Below are 21,819 nucleotides of genomic sequence, written 5' to 3' on the forward strand. Positions count from 1 at the left end.
TATATAGTCTAAACGACACCGTTTGTATCAAAACCAATTAAAATGCAAGTTTTACTAATTTTCGGGTTTTGACGGTTCTTAGATGAACACTCCAGATTTGATCTTGCTAAAGTTCTTAAACAAAATTTTTGAACTTAACATCACTAATCACCCATGGCTCTGATACCACATGTAAGATGCATATACACATATCTTGTTATAGATCATAAACATTCCATTGAACAACAAAAATCAAGAACAATTTTATAACTTCAAAGATCGAATAATGAACATACCTACAGCATTATATGAAGATGATGAAGCCATGAAAGTTCTTTGTAACAGTTAACCTTTTCCTCTTTAGCAATAATCAAGTGCTCTCAAAGAATAGGGCGTTGAATCAATACGAGTAGTGGTTAGTGTTTATATACTAAATATTATACTTACTATTCTCCTATTAGAATCAGCATATGATTCAACTATCCAATCTATATTAACATGTGATTAAACACCATCCTAGTATAATCTTAAGCCCTCAAAACTCGAACCGCTATAACCAGATTCAATGTTATGTTCATACTCATATTCTAACAACCAGAGCAAGGTTGTTCCATATGTGAAGCCATACGACCACACATACTCCACGTCACCCGAGTTATATTGTCCACGTGTATAGCTGGATTATTCGCTACACATGAGGGGGGTGTGTTGAGAATGAATCCCACATTGATGAGATGAGGGACCTTGCATGTGTTTATAAGTAGTTGGCTACTCCCCATATTGACAACTAGTTTTATGGTGGAACCTTAACTTTTTCAATTTGACCACGTCACTGATAGAGGTAGGTACAAATGATAGTACAAATATATGACAAGAGTAGCATCCTTTATTAAAATACCAAGCATTTGAGAATTTTTGGCCTTTCTAGTAGGCAAGTTAAGAATGCAAACAAAGCCACTCATTCGTCCAGGGTTAAAAAAATTATCCATTCTTTAAATTAGAGTAATGTTAAGATTACCAAAATTTATAAACTAAATTTGAAAACTAAATGATGTGTCACCAATAGGAAATAAGTACGTTTATCAACGTTTAAGTAATAATTCAATTATCAATTTCCATGTCATTTAGTTTACAAAATTTAGTGTCACATCCCGGCCTAGGCGGGACCACTTCCCGGGCCCGACCCCACTACCGTAGCACGATATTGTCTGCTTTGGGCTTACCATTCCCTCACGATTTTGTTTTTGGGAACTCACGAGCAACTTCTCAGTGGGTCACCCATCATGGGATTGCTCTAGCCCCCTTCTCGCTTAACTTCGGAGTTCCTACGGAACCCGAAGCCAGTGAGCTTCCAAAATGCCTCGTGCTAGGTAAAGATGAGAATATACATATAAGGATCACTCCCCTAGGTGATGTGGGATGTCACAATCCGCCCCCCTTAGGGGGCCGACGTCCTCGTCAGCACACTTCCGGCCAAGGATTGGCTCTGATACCATATTGTCACATCCCGGCCCAGGCGGGACCACTTCTCAAGCCCGACCCCACTACCGTAGCACGATATTGTCCGCTTTTGGCTTACCATTCCCTCACGGTTTTGTTTTTGGGAACTCATGAGCAACTTCCCAGTGGGTCACCCATCATGGGATTGCTCTAGCCCCCTTCTCGCTTAACTTCGAAGTTCCTACGGAACCCGAAGCCAGTAAGCTCCCAAAAGGCCTCGTGCTAGGTAAAGATGGGAATATACATATAAGGATTACTCCCCTAGGCGATGTGGGATGTCACAATTAGTCTCCCTAGCATTATAAGGATCACTTCCCTAGGCGATGTGGGATGTCACATTTAGTTTCCCTAGCATTACTCTTTAAATTATTATAATAGTTTTGGACTCTCTCTCTCTCTTCCTCTAATAATAGTAAAAAATAAAATAAAAATAAAGGGAAGTGTTATTGACACTCTAAAAATCTCATTTTACACTCCTCACAAGTGTATTTTTTTTTCTAATATAAAAAGTTTAGAGTGTAGAATGAGATTTTCGGAGTGTTAATAATAATTCCCAAAATAAAAATAAACAATTAACTGCAAACTAACAACATAGTTTACGTCAACATAAAAACAAAGGGGTTTAATTAAAAAGAATTAGAGAGCGAGCATTTTTGGGAAATGGGAAGTGTACTTGGAGTTGGAGAGCAGCACAGAGCAGAACACAGTTTAAAGGGAGGTAGATTATCTGCCGGTCCTGTTATGGTGCCATCCCCATACCCTCTTATTTGTACGATCACGGTTAAGTCACGTCAACATTTTATATTTCTATTGTTTTTTATCTTATTATCTCTATAAAAAAATCAATATAAAACGTTGACGTGATTTAATCATGACCGCATAAAATAGGAGGGCATAGGAAGGCACCGTATTAGGATGGCAAACAATCTGCCTCCCAGTTTAAAGTGGTGAATGGGCGAGTCGTTACATATGTTATATCTATGTAAAATGCCATACTAACTCTTGGGAAGATGAAACGGTAGCTTATTGAAGAGGTAAAATCTCACAAAATCATGCATTGTATTGTCCTTTCAGTACAGTCATGCACAAAGCAAGGCCATAGTATTATAATACAAATGTAATTGTCACTTTCCATCGTACAACAAACCAAGAAATGCCCTAAGAAAATGTTCTGAGTTTAACATGAATGTGGCATTTCTGCAGCCTCAATTATTGACTGACACATATTTATAAACTTAACTTTCTTTAACTTTTGTGTCAGACACTTAATATGCGTCAATTAATGACTGAAGCCACAAAAAAGCTACACGCATTTTGGACGCAAAAGATTCGATCCATGAGAAATCAAGGTCGCCAACCCTCCATGCATGCAACTTCCACCCAACTCATATTTCCATTATACTATACTATGCTCATTAATCGATGTATGGTTTTAAATGTTTTTTACAATAATATATTTACACTAAGGAGTAAGAAAAATGATTGATATCAAACTCATCATCGAACCTAAGATTTTTTTACTTACAAGTAGAGATAAAAATAGAAAAACTATAAGCATTAGAGGTTAACCAATATTACAAGTTGCATGGACCAACATGAAGTTTAACTAGACGTAGAATTTAACAAAAATATCTGCCAAACTATCAAATTAACCTTATTATTATCAAATATCATGTACATACATACATTGGCTACGAGTGATATGCTCTTAATTAAGGTAATTAAGAGCAATTTAGATTAGTTAAGGTGATTAAGAAAAGTACACCATACCATAACTTTCACCCAAAATAAAAAAAAAATTAAAGTGAACATAATGAATGAAAAATCAGGGTCCACAGCAGCAAAGTAGTTGTCATTTCCATCATACAAACAACAAGAAATGGACAAGAAAATCAGGGGTCAACCCGCCAAACGATGATATTTGCATTAGTACATATTTATAGTGCTAATCAATAAAATTACAAAAATGTTAAAACTTGAAAAAAAAAAAAACAGGGGAGCTGAAATTACTTAGAGCATAAGGAACCAAATATTTAGTTTCTTTTTTCTGGAGTTAGTATCATTATCATATGAGTTACATTCCAATTACAGGATCCAAAAATGGGTAAACTCCTTCCCAACCTAAAATAAACCATAATTAATTAAATAATTAACAAACTAATCATGATTAGGGATTGAAGATGGAGCTGCCACACTTGCACTTCCAACTCATGGGCTTGTAGTTGCTGGAGTTCTCATCTCCTCTGGCATAAGCAATGCTGGATACAACTTTGGAGGAGTTTTTGCTGCCTTTTACCGCATTTACTTGGGGATTTTCAGGCATTTGAATTGCCTCGCAGTGGCCACAGGAGCTGCACCTTCTCTCACACCTTGGAGGCCTCGAACCTATCTGACCTCTCAGATTCACTTTACTCTCTTCATTCCCTGCCTACCCAAATCAAACAACACAAAAAACAACCAAAAAAATTATCACATTGGGTTCAAATCACAGGCGTTTGATGAAAGTTCTGAGAAAGTTTTGAACTTATAGTCCACTGGATAAAAACCCACCTGGGAAATGGCAACTTTGTTGTGAATTGCTCTGCTTTCAGCCAATTGGGTACAAAATCTTAACTGGGCTGGGCACATAATCAAGAGAAACATAAGGGAAATTGAGTAGAAGTGGAAGCAACCCATTAAAGAGGAAGCGGAGAGGAAGATTTTGGAGGTGAGGGAGGGACAAAATAATGAAATGGCTTGTGAAAGTTTAAGTGGGAAAATTGATGTGAATAAACAAACTAAAGGGTCAGAAATCCTGTAAGAGAAAGACAGGTTAATATATAAGTTTGATGTGCTTCTGGAGGAGCAGCAGAAATCGGGGTTTTTGAGGTGATCGTCTGATGGAACGTGGACGTAGATGGATGCTTGGATGGATGGACAAATGAGAAAAATGGCAGAGAGGAGCCAGTAAAAAGGAGGTATGAAAAGGGAATAACTTAAAGCCTCGACTTGGGAGTCCTGTACAATCAAAATGTTTTATAAAAATTTGAAGGAAGAAAGGACGAGAACTAGAAAATAACAGCAGGGTTAGATTTGGGATAGAGGACAAGGAACCCCAACAGCGAAAAATCACTGAAATTTTAACCCCACAAGATATGAGATCAGTTGGCGCTAAAGGACATGGATTTTACAGCTATGGATTTTTGGGGGTTTTCGCTTTCAGTGGAATTTTTATTTTTTTGGTGGGAAAAATTGTTATTTAATATTCGAAGGAAGTTGTTTTCTGGGATTTCTTGCTGCGGTGGGTCTGAATCTGATCAGCACTTCCGTAGTAGCACAACATAATCACGCTATCTCTCTCCTCTCTCTCTCTCTCTCTCTCTCTCTCTCTCTCTCTCTCCCCTGAATAATGATAGTGTAATCACATGCACAGTTTCACATGGCATGCTGCAAAAGATGTGAATCGAAAAGTTGAGTTTTCATCATTCTTTCGAATCACATTCGTTATTTTTTTTACTGCCACGATGTGAACCGTCAGCAAGTATAGAATAGATTGAAAAACCAAAATGGGTGACGGGTGTGGTCCGTTTGGGTCAGAATTGAAGCGCATTGGACTCCAGCCCGACTTTAGAGAGAATGATAATATTAGGAAGAATAAATTTTAAATCAAATTTACAAATCAAAAGATATGTCATCAATCGAAAATAAACACGTTAATTAATATTTAACTAATAATTCAATCACCAATCACCAATTACCAACCACCAACATCCACATCATTTGATTTACATAATTTAATTTAAAAATTTTGGTCTCCCTAGCATTACGTTAGAGAAAAACCCAACTTATTTTGTGACACTAAAGAAATTGGATTTTACCATTAAGAATCAATTAGAGCATGACAAGTGGATATAAATATGATGGTTCCACCACGCAATAACTTTCCTTTTATTTCATGGATGCATTTAACTTCAGTGTTAGACTGTCTATGTTAAGACGGGATCAAACCATTCGTAGTTCACCCTATACTAATCTCTGAGATTCTTGAGGCATTAACGAGTATGTTTGACTAGATTTTAGTCTACATAACAAAACCATATGAGAATCAGAATTTTCATTCGTCATTCAGCCATATCACACAGTTTTCCAACACAATTCTATAATCATTAAAAATAATCAATCATAATAAAACTATGCTAATCAACCAATACAGTCAAGTATTGATTCACAAAATTTGATAAAGCAAGTGTCTTTTCTAAGTAATTTCTGTTAACAAGAATCAAAGGTTCCGGACTAACTCAGCGGAACAGAACAAGGGTTGGGATTTTAGACCACTCAATGGAATTCAACTCAAGAATGCATATGGTTCCCTATTACAGAATAACTAGGCGGAGCTATAAGCATCCATCTAATAGCGTGATCCCCTAATGCGGATTAACCAGGCAGGATCACCTATGGATCTAATCTAACCAAGTAGGCAATGACCGCCTAATACGGATTAACCAGGCGGAAGTCACCCCTAGAATGCATATGGTCCTATGCGGATTAACCAGGCAGGACCATCCCTAGGGTGCGCATGGTCCCCCAATGCGGTTTAATCAAGCGAGACCATGGACATGCTGCCAATAGGATAGTTCCCCAATGCGGATTAACCAGGCATAACTACCTATGGGAATCATGTAATCAAGTAGGCAGTAACTTCTCAATGAGGATTAACCAAAATAGAAAGAGCCATCAAGTCTCTCTCTAATTTCTACTTCCTACTTTTCTTAACCGTAAACCATATTAATTATGTAAATAACAACAACTTATAATTAGTCATTAGAAGAATAAAGAAATTTGGGATGTTTACCCATATATGCAAGTTACAGGTTGATCAAAAGTGAAGTAGTTTGTTCCTTACTCCTTTCTTCTATTTGAAACTAATCAATTAGTAGCCAAACTAATATCATATATCCCTTTTTAACATGTAACAATGTGTATAGTTTGACAAGATGAAAACCAGCTTGCTCCTGTCCAAATGTGTACAGATACATATATATAAATTCACCTTCTGGGAAATCAATTGACACATGTATATAAAGCAGTATTGCAAATGTAAAAATCTCGTAGGATTGGATTTGTGAAGCTAATTTCACAATACTAATTCAAAAGTAGTTTTGATTGATCAACTCCAAACACATGCTTTACTTGAAATAGTGGAAACAATAAATATATAAATACACACACACAAAAGTATAGTTTCATGCTGTGAAAGCTAGTTTCGTTTAGCTCCATTATTTACAGCCACGTATATATATATATGCACACACTTAATAAAAAAAACTAGCATTTCTCGTGCGAAAGTTTGTTTTTGATTTTAATCATGGCAAGTTACAAATTTTTAGTTATAAATCTTTGGGTCATTCATACTTGAGAAAAGTAATGCGAAAGTTTGTTTTTGATTTTAATCATGGCGAGTTACAAATTTTTAGTTATGAATCTTTGGGTCATTCATACTTGAGAAAAGTATGGACCGTATGAATATATTGATATTAAAATTTGGAAACACTAAAATTTTTTTTATAGACAATTTCAAATATTATACGCAGTGAGTTTTTAATAGAAAAGAGGACATATGCTTTCGACTACAATTCTTTGCTTTGGCCCCTCCTAATTCAACAAAGCTCCTCCAACCATGTTGGTTTCAATTTGGCTTTTTATAAACCATCGGTGCGAGGAAGAGAATGATATCCTTCGACCTGTCAAAAACAAATTGTATAAGGCAATTGTACTCTAATAGAAAAGATGACAGAATAAAACGAAAATAAAAGAGTAAACAGGTAAAATTGAAATAAATAAATAAATAAAAGTTAGAAGGTGTTGCAGTCAAATTTAGAATAGAAATGTGATTGTGCAAATCCTAGTAGATATGAGAATGTATCTTATATTCCTATTAGGAGTTGATTACTTATTAAGAGTTGTAATCCTAAAGGAAAAGGTTATTGCCTATCCTATTACTATAAATAAAGGCACAATGGGATGATACAAACACACCTCACAATTAAATCATTCTCTCTTCTCTCTAATTGTCGTCGGCCCCTTCTCTCTCTAAAACCCTAGATTATTTCAATCAAATAGGCCTACAATGATACATGAACCCTTCTATGTTTATATTTTCCTTACGTTATATATATATATATATATATTGTATATGTTTATATATTTGTCAATATATATATTTGTTTCATGCATTACGCAATTAAATTGCTATATGAAATTGTGAGTCAAAGCATATTCATAAATTAGAAGCAAATCTAGGGTATATAAAACCCTAACCATGCTGAAAAAACATATGGCGTTAGGCATTATGCGGCACCACCGCCGCACCACCACTGTGGAGCAGCAGCCTATTGGGCTCGCTGTCCCTGCACCACTGCTGGGCTTTGGCCTGGATTGGATTGCACCATGGGCCCGAAGACGCCTGCCCACACTCGCATGCCCGCAGCCATGCTGGGCTTCGTCCCCCTTGCCCCGGCCTGCATGCCGTGGCCTTTTTGGTTGCTGGGCTTATGCCACAGCCCAATGATCTCGGCCCTAGCCACAGTCGGGCCTAGCGTGACCCAAACACTCAAGCCAGCTTTGTTGGGCTTGCTTCCTGCACCAAGGTCTCAGCCCCAATTAAGCCAGCAGTTGTTGCTGGGCTTCAAAACCCATACGGCCGCGGCCTGAAGCCACCCATAGGCTGCATATTGCAGCCAATCCCGAGCCCCATTTTTGGGCTATATTTTTCGACCGAATGCTATTATTTGGCTTCAACGATCAACCCTGTTTGGTCCCGATCTATTGAATTAATTAAAAGTGACCTCCAATCCATTATTCTGATAATGAATTCAAAATTATTGACCTTAAATATCACTTTTGGACATTAACGATTCAATAATTTATTTTTATACTTTGAGTCGTTGACATACTTTCGTAATAATGAAACTCTCACACTTGAGTTCCCGAAGAAACTCAAACCCACTATACTTAAGTCAACACATTGCATTCTGTGTTTCTTGCAAAAACCTCTCATTTATGAACTAGTCGTTCATAAAAACTAAATTGAACCAGTAGTTTCAAATTTAGTGCCTTTGAAACCCAGTTTTCATTCAAAACATACCACATGAAACCTGTAGTTTTCATGCATAAATTAAACCAATACATGTCTATAGAACCTGTATGTTCTAGGATATATGTCTATGGATCACCATATGACTAATCACGCTTTTTTTGTACCCTCTGTTTTAGGGACATGTCGAACTTGAACAAGCTCGATTTCATCGCTTTAGAAGTCTTCGGAAGAAACTATCTGAAATGGGTTCAAGGCGTGAAGCTCCATCTGATTGCAAAAGGTATTAGAGCCACCATCGAGGCCCCTACCGATGACAAACCTATTGACGAAGCCCATAAAGCTATTGTAATGATCTTCATTCGAAGACACATCCATGATGCACTGCAGACCAAGTACCTCGCTGAGGAGGACCCACACACCTTCTAGCTTGCTCTGGCCAACCATTTCGATCACCAGAATGACATCTTCTTGCCTGAAGCAAGAAACGACTGGTAGCATCTTCGTTTCCAAGACTTTAAGTTCATGAATGAATACAAATATGAAGTTTGTAGATTCGTTCACTGCTGAAATTCTGTAAAGTGGAACTAACCAAATCAGATCTCTTGGAAAATATCTATTCGACTTTCCATGCCACCAATATTGTCCTGCAACAACAATATAGGGCACATAAATTCACCAAGTTTTTGGATTAGATCTCTGTTTTACTTCTCACTGAAAAACAAAACTAGCTTTTGATGAAGAATCATCAAGCTCGACCTGCTAGCTTGAACGCCGCGCCTGAAGCGTATGCAATTCTAGCAGCCACAAATGACAAAAGAACCGTCATGGCTGTGGCAATGGACAGCAAGCCACGGGCCTAAGGTCAACAGAATGCCACACCTAAGTGAGGAAATGTGATCCAGCAGCGTCCACCACTTGCCCTAAGGCCCCGAACATTAGGAACAAGGGCAAAGCTCAGGTTCAGTTAACTTTTACTGAAATGGACATGTGCTACCGCTGTGGATCAACTGATTATTGGTCATGTGTATGCCGAGCATCCCTCAAGCTATTGCTAAGTATCATTCCCGTTGTGCATCTAACTTTGCACATGTGGATCATCCAGAAAATACGACTACATCAATGGAGTTATTGGATTTTCAGGGGGCGTCAGCTCTCATGGATGAATAAATTAGACATGCTTTTAGGGTGTTTACCCTAATGGCCGAAATCACTAGGAGTGGCCGGCCCCTTTTTTCTATTTTTCTAGGTTTATGGTTTAATTTTGAACAATTTTTCTAAGTTTTTGGAATAATTTGTTTGGTTTTGGTTTGTTTTGAATTATGGATTGATTATTTGATGGATATTAGTTCTCAAGTTGTTTGATTGAATGAATGGACTTATATTTATACATGTGACCAATTCAATCAATTTATTTCTAGGTATGTCTAGTAGGGAAGTTAGTTGTCTGGCAGATAGTGCAACCACACACACCATCTTGCGTGAACAACACTATTTTACTAACTTAATACCCAAGAAAGCTCCTTTGACAACTCTCTCAAGCCCATCCAACCTGATTGAAAGATACAAAAAGGCTCGTATCATGTTGTCTAATGGTACTATCTTAACCATTAAGAAGACACTCTATTCTCCACGTTCCGAAATAATGTTGTTGAGTTTTAGAGATATTCGAGATAATCATATCATATTAAAAACACTGAAGACAATGGTTCTTAATGTCTTTGTATAACTTTATACGAATATAGTTGGTCACTGGATACTAGCCTGACGTCTCGCATTTACGGGTGTTTGGGTGAGTCATTTATATGCCAATAGCACCGCCATTAAGTAGGAAAATAGGTCGACAAAGAAAATGGGAATCTATGTCGGTTATGATTTGCCATCAATTGTTCGCTATTTAGAACCCTTGACATAAGATCTCTTTACCGCACGTTTTACTGATTGTCATTTTGATGAGATTGTCTTCCTGTTGTTAGGGGAGATAAGCATGCTAATGTTCTTGTAGAACGTCGCGAATTGTCGTGGTATGCTTCCACCGTGTCTCATTTAGATCCCTGCACTGCCCAGTCTAAAACTGAGGTGCAATGTATGATAGATCTTCAAAGCATTGCTCAAAGCATGTCGGATGCTTTTAATGATCTAGCAAAGGTGACAAGATCACATATACTCGCTGCAAATGCACCTGCAAGGATAGATGTACCTTATGTACATCCACAACCTGCCTGGGAAGGCCATACCATCCCCGAAGTGGGGAGGCTGCATGTTTTACGTGACAAGGTACATTGGCGGCTAGCCAATCATCTGTTCCGACCTTGAAGTGTGGCAGACCCCTTGGTTCAAAGGATTCACAACCCTGGAATAGGAAAATGGCACCAACTAGCGACCCTAGTTTGAATCTAATCATTGCTCACTCATCCGTTCCAACGTATAGGTTATTCTATATTATAGTGATGTCTTAGATAAGACAACCCGGCCTCTCGAGAATTGTGAGATTTCGATCCACTATGCAATATTGCATGAGGTTTGGATAGAAATTAGATGATCGTCGACGATGCATTTCTGTACATAGTAGCTACTGACATTATGCTTAACAATGACATTAAACCACATTCCGTATATGAATATCAACGTAGAACAGATTGGTCAAACTGGAAACAAGCAATCTAGGTTGAACTCAATTCACTTGTGAAATGTAGAGTGTTTGGGCCTATTGTTCCTACACCACCACCCGTGAAGCCCGTTGGCTACAAGTGGGTTTTCGTGAGGAAGCGTAATGAAAAGAATGAAATAGTGCAATACAAAGAACGCCTCGTGGCGCAAGGCTTCTCTCAGTGCTCTAGGATTGATGACGAGGAAACGTATTCCCCCGTAATGGACGTTATAATGTTCTACTACCTTATTAGTTTGGTAGTTTTTAAAAAACTGAACATGCAGCTTATGGACGTGGTAACCGCGTATCTCTATGGGGATCTAGATACGAAAATATACATGAAAGTTCCAAAATGACTTCCATTGACTGGTTCAAATAGTTCTAGACCAAGGAACACTCTCTCAATTAGGCTGAGGAGGTCGTTCTACGGATTGAAACAATCCAGACGGATGTGGTATAATCGTCTGAGTGAATATTTGACAAGTTAAGGTTATGTGAACAACGAATTATGCCTATGCATGTTCATAAAGAAGTCACATTCTAGATTTGCAATCATTGCAGTTTATGTAGACGACAGGAACCTCATTGAAACTCCCGCAAAGCTTGAGGAAATTGCTGCACACTTGAAATTAGAATTTGAGATGAAAGATATTGGGAAAACTCGATACTGCCTCGACTTGGAGATCAAGCATTGTTCAGATGGAATTCTAGTACATCAACTGAACTACACCCAAAAGGTGTTGCGATGTTTTAATGAGGATAAAACGAAGCCTTCGAGTACTCCTATGGTCGTTCGAACTCTAGATGCTAAACGAGATCCCTTCCGTCTTAAGGATGATGAAGAAGAGATTTTGGAACCCGAAGTTCCTTACCTAATTGCAATTGGAGCTTTATTGCACTTGACTCAGTGCACTAGACCTGGCATCTCTTTCACTATTAATCTTTTGGCTAGATACAATAATGCTCTTACATACAGACACTGGAATGGTGTTAAAGACATTTTTCGTTACCTCAAGGGTACAACGGATTTGGGCTTGTTCTATACCCACGAATCTTTGAGTGTTGCCGCCCCCTATGTTTCTGGGATTAATTCTTACCTTGTTAGTTACGCAAATATTGGATATTTTTTTAACCCACATAGGGCTCATTCTTAAATAGGTTATGTCTTTACCATTAAAGACATCGCTATATCTTGGAGGTCTACCAAGCAAACACTAGTTGCGACTTGTTCGAACCATGCTGAGATTCTTGTCTTGCATGAAGCATCACGTGAGTGCTTTTGGCTGAAAGCAGTTATGGAACATATTCAAAGCACTAGTGGTCTTACTTCCATCGTTGACCTTCTTACGATGATCTTTTAAGACAATGTCATATGTATCGAGCAGTTAAAGAAGGGATACATCAAGGGAGACAACACCAAGCACATAGCGCTGAAGTTCTTTTACTCACACCAGCAGCAGCAGCATTAGAACATTGAAGTCAAGCAAATCCGTTCCCAGGACAACCTAAGCGATCTTTTCACCATGTCATTGCCCAAGTCTACTTTTCAGAAGCTCGTCCAAGAAATCGGTATGGTTAAATTATTTGAGTTGAATCGCTTGTAGTTCTCTTATTTAGAAGTTATGTCTAACTCAGGAGAAGTATCCTGAAACATACTCACTCAATCTTAATGTACTATTTTTCCTACGATTAGGAGCATTTTTCCCACTGGGTTTTTGCTACCTAACGAGGTTTTGATGAGGCACCCATCCTGGAATGATCATACTTTGTTGAGTTCACTACCTTCGTCATGTTTGACGTTTGTTTTAGACATTATGCATACTTCTCACTTTTCTCCTTAGTCTATGGGTTTTTCCCATGCCTTGGGTTTAACGATAGCGAGGTTTTGTGAGTTTTACTACCAATGCATACTTTCTTAAATTTAAGACATGCGTTCACTTGTTGTGCCGATGACTTCATCAACTATTCTACCTTATCTACTGAAGATTTGATGCGATGGTTTGTCGAGTATTTCCACACTCAAGGGAGAGTGTTGTAGTCATATTTAGAATATGAATGTGATAGTGTAAATCCTAGTAGATATGAGAATGTATCTTATATTCTTATTAGGAGTTGATTACTTATTAAAAGTTGTAATCCTAAAGGGAAAAATTTTTGTCTATCCTACTACTTTAAATAAAGACACCATGGGATGATAAAAAACACACCTCACAATTAAATCACTCTCTCTTCTCTCTAATTGCCGCCTGCCCCTTCTTTCTCTAATCCTCTAGATTAGTTCAATCAAATAGACCTACAACAAAAGGAAGAATTTAAAGACACTGATTTGGTTTGATGTTGTTAATGCAATCAATAACACTTTTTTGTCATTCCTCCAGTTGAACCAAAAGTCAAAATTAATATATCAGAAGAAAAAACAAGGGAAATGTCATTGGCACTCTAAACATCTCATTCTACAATCCTTACAAGTGTATTTTTCTTTCCTAATATAGAAAGTTTGGAGTGTAGAATGAGATTTTTGGAGTGCTAATAACAATTCTCAAAAACAATACATTTAGCCGAAATGTGAAGAATTTTCTCAAATTTATTAGAGAACCATAATTCATAAATCAAAAACCGACGTAAGCAAAATAGTAAGACCCCTTTTCGCTTGTTATTTTTTTTTTTTCTATTTTTCTAAGAAGTCATCAACATGAAATTCAGATGGATGCTTCTAGAATGATCCTACACAACCGTAGATTATGTATGTGGTTAAGAGAATGAGAGATAAAGAATTCAAAAAAATTTCAACTGCAAAAGGACATGAATGGTTGACAAACTCCGTTTGGAAGCCTTCCTCACAAAGCCAAAGCCTTTCTTTTGCATCAGGAAACTCCCCAAACTCTCTTAATGGATCCCTTCTTGTTCCTCAAATTTTCAAGGGTATTTTCAAATGGTCTTAAACTGGAACTACGATATCCTGACTGGAATGAAATTCATACAAGTTGAACACAAACAAATTTTGAAACTTAATTGAAACTTGTAAAAACCAAATTTTGGAGAATCCGAAAATTGAACTGTATTATGATTAATCGTATAATCAAGATATGATCCAATAAATATCATATATCCTTGTCGGGAGAAGACAATTGTCATGGAATTGAATTTGCAATTTGGTTTAGTCATCGTATAAAAACACTAACCTGCCAATTGAATGGGAATTAACTCCCTGTAAAGTTTCACAAAGCTAAATTATTGATTAAAAATTCGAAACATTAACAGTCGTAATTGTTTAGTGGATTGGAATTAGAGAGATGAGATGAACGATACCGTTCTTTTATGAAAGAACTAGCATAAGGGTGCACACAAAGTGTGTGAGAAAATTTTTTATTTTTGTTTTTGAAATAGAAGGAGAGAGGAAGAGAGTGATAGAAAGTGTGGGAGTGGGATATCTTCTATTTTTTTATTTTTTATTTTTAATTAGAGATATGTTAAGATTACATGTAGGTGAGGCTTTGAAAAAAAATATAGCAAAATTAGGTTGTGTGAAATTACATTTATGCCTCATATTTTTTATTCATGTTCTGTTTTAATTAGAGGGTTAAACTGATAATTTCATAGGATTTTGGTTGACAATGAGTATTTTATTAATTAGTAGAGATATGGGCACACACAAAGTGTGTGAGAAATTTTTTTACTTTTGTTTTTGAAATAGAAGGAGAAAGGAAGAGAGTGATAGTGTGACATCCCGTCCCGGAATTATTGGAAACGTGCGTGTGAAAAGACCGTTTTGCCCCTAGTTTGTTTTCGATACGTAATTTGGTTGTTTTTGTGTTGTGTTGGCATGTCTTTAGGCCACACACACACTCCCATACCTGCACTACCTTCTGTCACTCTCTCTCTCTCTCTCTCCCGTGTCTCTCTCTCCCTTCCTATCACCATAAACGTACGGACAAACACCAAACTCACCCAAACCAGCACAGATCGAGGGAACCAACTACACCACCGAACTCGTGAGGCTGAGAGGAGTCCAGTGGTACCATTTTCAGGTAGGAACTCCGACGTTTTCACGTCGATTTCACGAGCTCAGTTTTAGTTACTATTCATGCAAATTTAATCTAGCTTGTTTTTGGACTTTTTAGGCTCGTAGATGTCTTTGTGAGGTCCCAAGAAGCTTAGGAGTGCTTCGTTAGACAAATTTGGACGTCGGGATCGTCCTGTACGAAGTTGGCCAGTTTTTGATTTCGTGGACAGGTATGATCGTGTAGTTTTTAGTCCTTAAAACTAGTCTATCGTGATTCTCCTAGGTCTAAGCGTCATTTTGGTTCAAGAATCTTGAAATTTGGATGAAAAACGGCGGAGAATAGTGGGTTTAAACTTTCCCCGTTTTTCCGGTGGCCGGAGTCCGGCGAGGGTTGATCGGAGAAGAAGGGAGAATATTCCGTTAAGGTTTAACGGAATATTCCTAACGGCAGTGACGGCGTCAGTTAGGTTTAACGGAATATTCCGTTGGGTTAATGGAATATTCCTGACGGCGTCACTTGACGCCGTCAGTGTGCCTGGCACGTGGCCGCGCGTGGGGGCGCGTGGGTCCGTGCTTGTTTTGGCGCGTGAGGGCGCGTGGGAGGTCCAAAAATTATTTTAAAAATATGGGTGTGATCGTGAGGTTGTGTAGATCACGTTGGTATATTCAATTGTCCATTTTGAGCAATGTATGAGAAGTTATTTTGAACGGACGGTTATGTGCTCTAAAGTTAACGTTTTTATAGTTAATTCGCATATAGGTGACACGTATCCCGAGGACGAGCGTGCACATTCGAGGCAGGGGGGCTACGACCCTTCCACATACCAGTGAGTGGGCTTTTGTTTTTCGTATATACCTATATACATATTATTTCCCAGAATTTAGTTTGAATGCTTCGTTATATGCCATTACTTTTATGTAATTAGTGGTTATGCATGATTAGTAGCATATACGTTTAATTATATATTCGATTATGCATATGTCATATATATATATATATATGTTGGTGCTGTGGAGGCATAGGTAAGTGCCAGGTAAGCGTTATTTAACGATTGCATTAAATAGTGGTTAGAAATGCTTAGAGAGCTCATAACCTGCACCCCCGATGTTAGTGCTCCCGCCCAGAGTAGGGCACAGTCCTTCACGTGTTGTTCACCTCCCGCACCACACGCTCAGCTTGGATTCAAGTTAGGTGCACAGTCTTGTCGTACAGACCACTATAGGTGGTTCCGACTCGTAGGTGACCCGCGATTATTCGCACAACCTTCACGTGATCGTAGCACTAGAGCGTTTATATGTATTACACCCAAGCCTGTCGTACAGACCACTATAGGTGGTTCCGACTCGTGGGCAGGTTTAGTGATTAAGTTTGAGATTTGAGCTCTACATTCAGCCGTACAGGTCACTTAGGGGACTCCGGCCGTCAGATTATTATGCTATTGATGTGATTTATACCTGAGCACTTGCATGTTATTATGAGGTTTCGAGATGGCATACCTGTGAGCATGATTGGCATACCTTTGAGCATGACTTGGCATATCTACGTATATGTGTTTATTTTCTGGGAAGTATACAGGTTTTACGGCGAGGGGTTAGAATGTATTTTATGAAATGATTTTCAAAGATTTGGTTTTTGCCCACTCACGCTTTTGTTTTTCGCCCCTCCAGGTTCTAGTAGCTTAGCGGGTTCGGTGGTTTTCCCAGAGGATGTCCCGGCATTCTGACAGACACTCACCTATGTAGGGTCACCTTCGGGTGCACTATTGTTGTATCGTTTCTTTTGGACTGCCGTAGGCTTCAAGCTCTGAATTCAGCGTCTTACTTTCGCTAGCACATACGTCATCACATTATATTTGCTAGTTTTTAAATTATTCGTACTTTTATATTGCTGTTTTTAGCTTCCGCACTGTGCACATGGCTACGTCACTTCCACGTGACGGCCAGCATGCCCTGATCTCGGTTGGGGTGTGTCAGATAGAGAATGCGGGAATGGGAATTTTTTTTTTTTTTAAACTTATATATACATTAGGATTACATGTAGGTGAGACTTTGAAAAAAAAAAAAACAAAATTTGGTTGTGTGAAATTACATTTCTGCCCCATATTTCTTATTCATGTTCTGTTTTAATTAGAGTGTTAAACTGGTAATTTCATAGGTTTTGGTTGACAATGAGTGTTTTATTAATTAGTAGAGATGATATGCATTTTTATTAAGAAACTGGAGGACGTAAATATGGGGTGTGTGGGGGTCACTGACATGTGATTTTATTAAAAGAAATAGAAAATCTTTTTTTTTTTTTTATATACATAGGAATTATGTTCCTTATTTCTTTGTGTCTTGCGGATTTTTTTTTTCAAGGGCTTTTGGAACCAATTGTTTTTGGTGAAGCCTTGAGATACTAAAATTAACTTCTGCCTTTCTAATATTAGAGATATGCACTTTAAAATACGGGTCTTCACACTGCTGCTTTCTTGCTAGAGCCCCCATTCCACCCACTTTCTTATCCACCCGGATGCCAAAGGAGACCCAAATACCAAAAACCCAATCCCAATTCTTGTTTTTCCCACCCCCAAAGTACATCATTTGGAGATGATTTAGACCCAATCTGGGTGTTATTTTCACCCTTGTGTTGGAGATAGTTTAACTTGTTAAGTACTAGGTTTATTGTTTGGCTTCCATTGTCAAAATTTGTAAATGCTATCACACATGCTCATAATTTAGAGTTAAGGTTCAATGCTAATCTGGATTTTCTGCTAGGATTGAATTTGTCAAAGCACCAGCCTTCTACACTACAAAAGCTTTGAATCATACATTTGCATTTGCATTTCAAGCTTATTTTTCCAGATTCCTTTAGTTTAGTGCAATTGTTTAGTCAAAAATTTCGTCTACTGTCCAGCTGTCTAGGCATGCAAATTAAGAAGGCCCACGTGGGCCATCTGACACCTTATTCTGTGCGTGGAATTCTCACCCTTGATCTAAAAAGGTCTCTTGGCTTGTGATACGCATGTCCTTGTTCCTCTAGTCTGAAACATCCAGCGCTTCCATTAAAAGAGGTTTCAAGGTTTCATTTGTTTCTTGGTTAGGATTTTTACATTTCAGAAAAAGAGTGCACTTAGTCTAGAGCTACCTCTTAAGCTTCCAAACCGAAACCCTAGCCATAAAACCATCTCATGCACAAATACCCAATCATTACATATTAGGGTTGCATTGTTTAAATGGTTTTGCATTAAGCACTGGTCTAAATTTAAGTTTCATATCCTTCATAAACCAAACGTTTGGATTCAAGTTAGATTCTTCCTTCAACTGTTTGACTAGAGAATCTGACTGGTCATTTCAATCCAGATTTCATAAACATATCATAACATCGTATCATCGATCGTGTTGATCTCGGTGCCACAAGATGAAGAGCTCAAGAGAAGCTATCACTTCATGAAGACCGAAGGAGTTCATCTCGTGTAAGACAAGGTTATACAAAGGTAAAGCTGCTCCGTAAATGGGATCTGGGAATTGAGCTTGTGTGGTCTTTGTATGAACTTTGTTTACACTAGTGGATTAGACTCAGTGGAGAGTCCCTAGTTTTTTTTTAACCCAGAGGTGGGTTTTTCTGGCCAAAAACTTCCTTGTGTTCAATACTTTACAAAGCATCCTTTATGACCAAATAACCATTGTTAGAGGTAAACATTTTAGGGTTTGCTAGCATTAACACTTTGTTAACCAAGTAAACATAACACAAGAATTAAGGCTAAAACATAACTGACGATCACACTGCCTTGTTTTAGCTTTATAAGTTTGCTTCGTTTATATACTTGTAAGCCCCTAACAATCTGTACTTAGTTGACTAAAACGTTTGACTATTGAGTACAGTTGGTTTCAAAGTTTTTATTGTAGGGTAATCCATTTGATACCAGTTTTATAACTAGAATTTGGAAATGATTTAAAAAAAAAAAAAATCAACTCCAATCATGCTCCCTAATCCACCTCCTAAGATAGGGATACATCTAGGAAGCTCCTAAATATAGGAAGGGAGACATGAGCTCCTAGTGGCTATTTGCAATTAATGCTAACTACTTCTAATATTATTATAATAAATAACTAGTTCCTATTGGCTAATTATTATTTTAATAAATAACTAGTTCCCATTGGCTAATTATCGACTCATAGTAATTATAACTCTCTGAAGTATGAAGTACGATTGGAGCACAATTTTGTTAGAGAGGTCCTTTAATAATTTTTGATAGTTTTAGCTAACTTTGCTATAAAATAGATAGCATGATTAGAGGTACTATAGTATACGAATGCCTTGGGTAAAGAAAATATTTACTTGTAATGGGTTCATTTTCTTCTTTCTTTGCACATATTGTCACAAATAAGTGATGTAAAGAGAGTGAATAAGAATTTGTTACATACAATTTTTTTTTTCCTTAAGTAATCAATGTGGTCAATTTGTGAGTTCATATTTTTCCATTGATAAAAGTTGGTCGCACAAAATGTCATATATTTTTAGTCCAAAACAATTTGTTATCTTTAGAAGTTTCCTGTATGCTCAAATCTCAATACAACATGGAATATGGGCAATGTAAATGCACTCTCTCCGTTGGGCTTAAAACTCAAATCAATCTCCTTGTACGTTAGAGTCGTTTAGAATAGTACAAAATCTCACAATCAATTAGTTTATCTTGAGCTGATTGAAGTCATGTAGGGGAATTGTTTGCACTCATAAACCCTCAATGTAGCCCAAATGAAAAGATCCAAGGCCCAAATGGAAATGGTTAGCCCAAGGGATTTATAAACAAGCACGCACAGAACTGTATTCTTATTTACCCACCAAAACACCAAAAGAGTCCCAATCCCAACCAATCACCACCGCCAAACCAGGTGCTCTCTAAAGCAAAATAAAAAACTTGATTTGTATGTGAGAGGTATTAAGTTTGATTCTCGTCAAAAATGAATTTGAACCACATTATTGCCAGCCCATTATGAGGCTTAGCCAACTCCTTCACTCCCCTAGTGTGATAATATCGTTTGTTAACAAAAAAAAAAAAAAACTTGATTAAGAAGAATGATATACATAAAACTAAATTACTACTTTTGTGGCGTTTCGGTAACATCATTGTTGTGCGTAAGTTTTTTTTTACGATGAAATCAAATGATATTCCTGGACTAGAACTTTATGTGGAGGCGAACATGTTCTATGCGAGTTGCTTTTGCTCTCTTCAAAGAGGCCTTTAAATCCATTATTTCTGCGAGAGAAATCACAATCCAAGAAAATGATAAACGTACATCTTTTTAGCATACTACTAATTCCTGCTTAATTTTGTCTATTGTTATTCAAAGACTAAAAATAAAGAGGGCTATGAAAAGTTAGGCGTGCGTAAAAATCAGCTCACGATTATCAAACAATGTTATTCTCTTATATACGATGCTTTATTTCTAGTCATCGAATTGCAAAAAATTCCATGATAATTTAAAAGTGTCCAAAGAGAGAAAAAGTGTGCAATGTGCGATTTTCTTTCCTATTAAAAAAGTTACAAGCACCATAGACAAATTTGTTATTCAAATTTCATGAGAGCCAGCAAACAAATCTTATCTTATATATAGAAAGTCGGAGGAAAAGTACATAGTGCAAAACAGTGTTTTTGGGTCACAGCATGCGGACAGAACTTTGATGTCACTGGCTTCGACAAAAATAATTGGATGAAAATACCCCTCGGCCAAAACAATTTCAAAGCATGAAATATGAATGCATAAAATAATCCAAGGGTAATTTGGTAAATTTATTTTTAAATAATTTTATCATAACAGTACACAACAGTGCACATGCAGCCAAAATTTTGGGGTCACGCATGGTTGGACCAAAATGCCCCTCAGCCACAAAAATTCACAACAGCAAAATTGAATGCAGTAAGGGTAATTTGGGTATCATAAAATATAATATAAATATAAATGGGAAGAGATAAAAGAATAAAAAAATGAAAGGAAAAAAAGAAAAGAATAAACAAATTACAAAAGCATTTAAAATGTATAAATCATTGGGAGCTCTCTGTGATTCAAAAAATGAATTTTACAAGCGATTGTTTATTAAATATTATTTCTCAATTTTTAATTAAGAGGTGTATAGTGCATGTTATAAAAAAGTTTCTCGCACACGTATAATAATGTGATTCAATTAGTTGTCAAATGATCATTTTTTTCTTTATAAAAAAATCTTTCGCACGTGGATAATAATGCGATTAAATTAATTGTCAAAAGATTTTTTTTTGATAAATAATATTATCTATACTAAGGGGGAGGGAATGCGCTTAACCTCACAATGAGCTAATAATAATGTAATTCAATCAATTGTGTATTAAATATCATTTTCTCTATTTCTAATGTAAATTTTATACAAATCGATTTTATTATGTTAATTCAGCGACTTTAATTAGTTTATGAGGGGTTTGTTCTAACATGATAAAAAATTATTCATTTACTTCAAATATTTAATTTTTCTTTTATCAATTTACATATATAAATATATTTAAAATGTGTAAGTCGTGTATGTCTTGCTGGAAGCTAGTTTAAAGAAAACGGAAGGATTTACAGCCAGAGATTAGAGAGATACAAACACATTGCGCA

At 37.1% G+C, this 21,819-nt stretch overlaps 1 protein-coding gene across 1 annotated transcript; it reads right to left on the reverse strand.

Annotated features, from left to right (window-relative positions):
- Window positions 1-3,371: 3,371 nt before the first annotated feature.
- LOC103945722 (EPIDERMAL PATTERNING FACTOR-like protein 2) lies at window positions 3,372-4,744 on the reverse strand. Its single transcript, XM_009356315.3, has 2 exons — window positions 4,030-4,744; window positions 3,372-3,907 (listed from the first exon to the last, which is right to left on the reverse strand). The coding sequence occupies exons 1-2, from the start codon at window positions 4,153-4,155 to the stop codon at window positions 3,647-3,649; spliced, it is 387 nt and encodes a 128-aa protein (XP_009354590.2). The 5' UTR covers window positions 4,156-4,744; the 3' UTR covers window positions 3,372-3,646.
- Between the last annotated feature and the right edge of the window lie 17,075 nt (window positions 4,745-21,819).

This window comes from the organism of the source record quoted next, unplaced genomic scaffold, assembly GCF_019419815.1.
Source record: "Pyrus x bretschneideri cultivar Hongxiangsu unplaced genomic scaffold, Pyrus_bretschneideri_v1 Contig8, whole genome shotgun sequence".
NCBI lineage: Eukaryota > Viridiplantae > Streptophyta > Magnoliopsida > Rosales > Rosaceae > Pyrus > Pyrus x bretschneideri.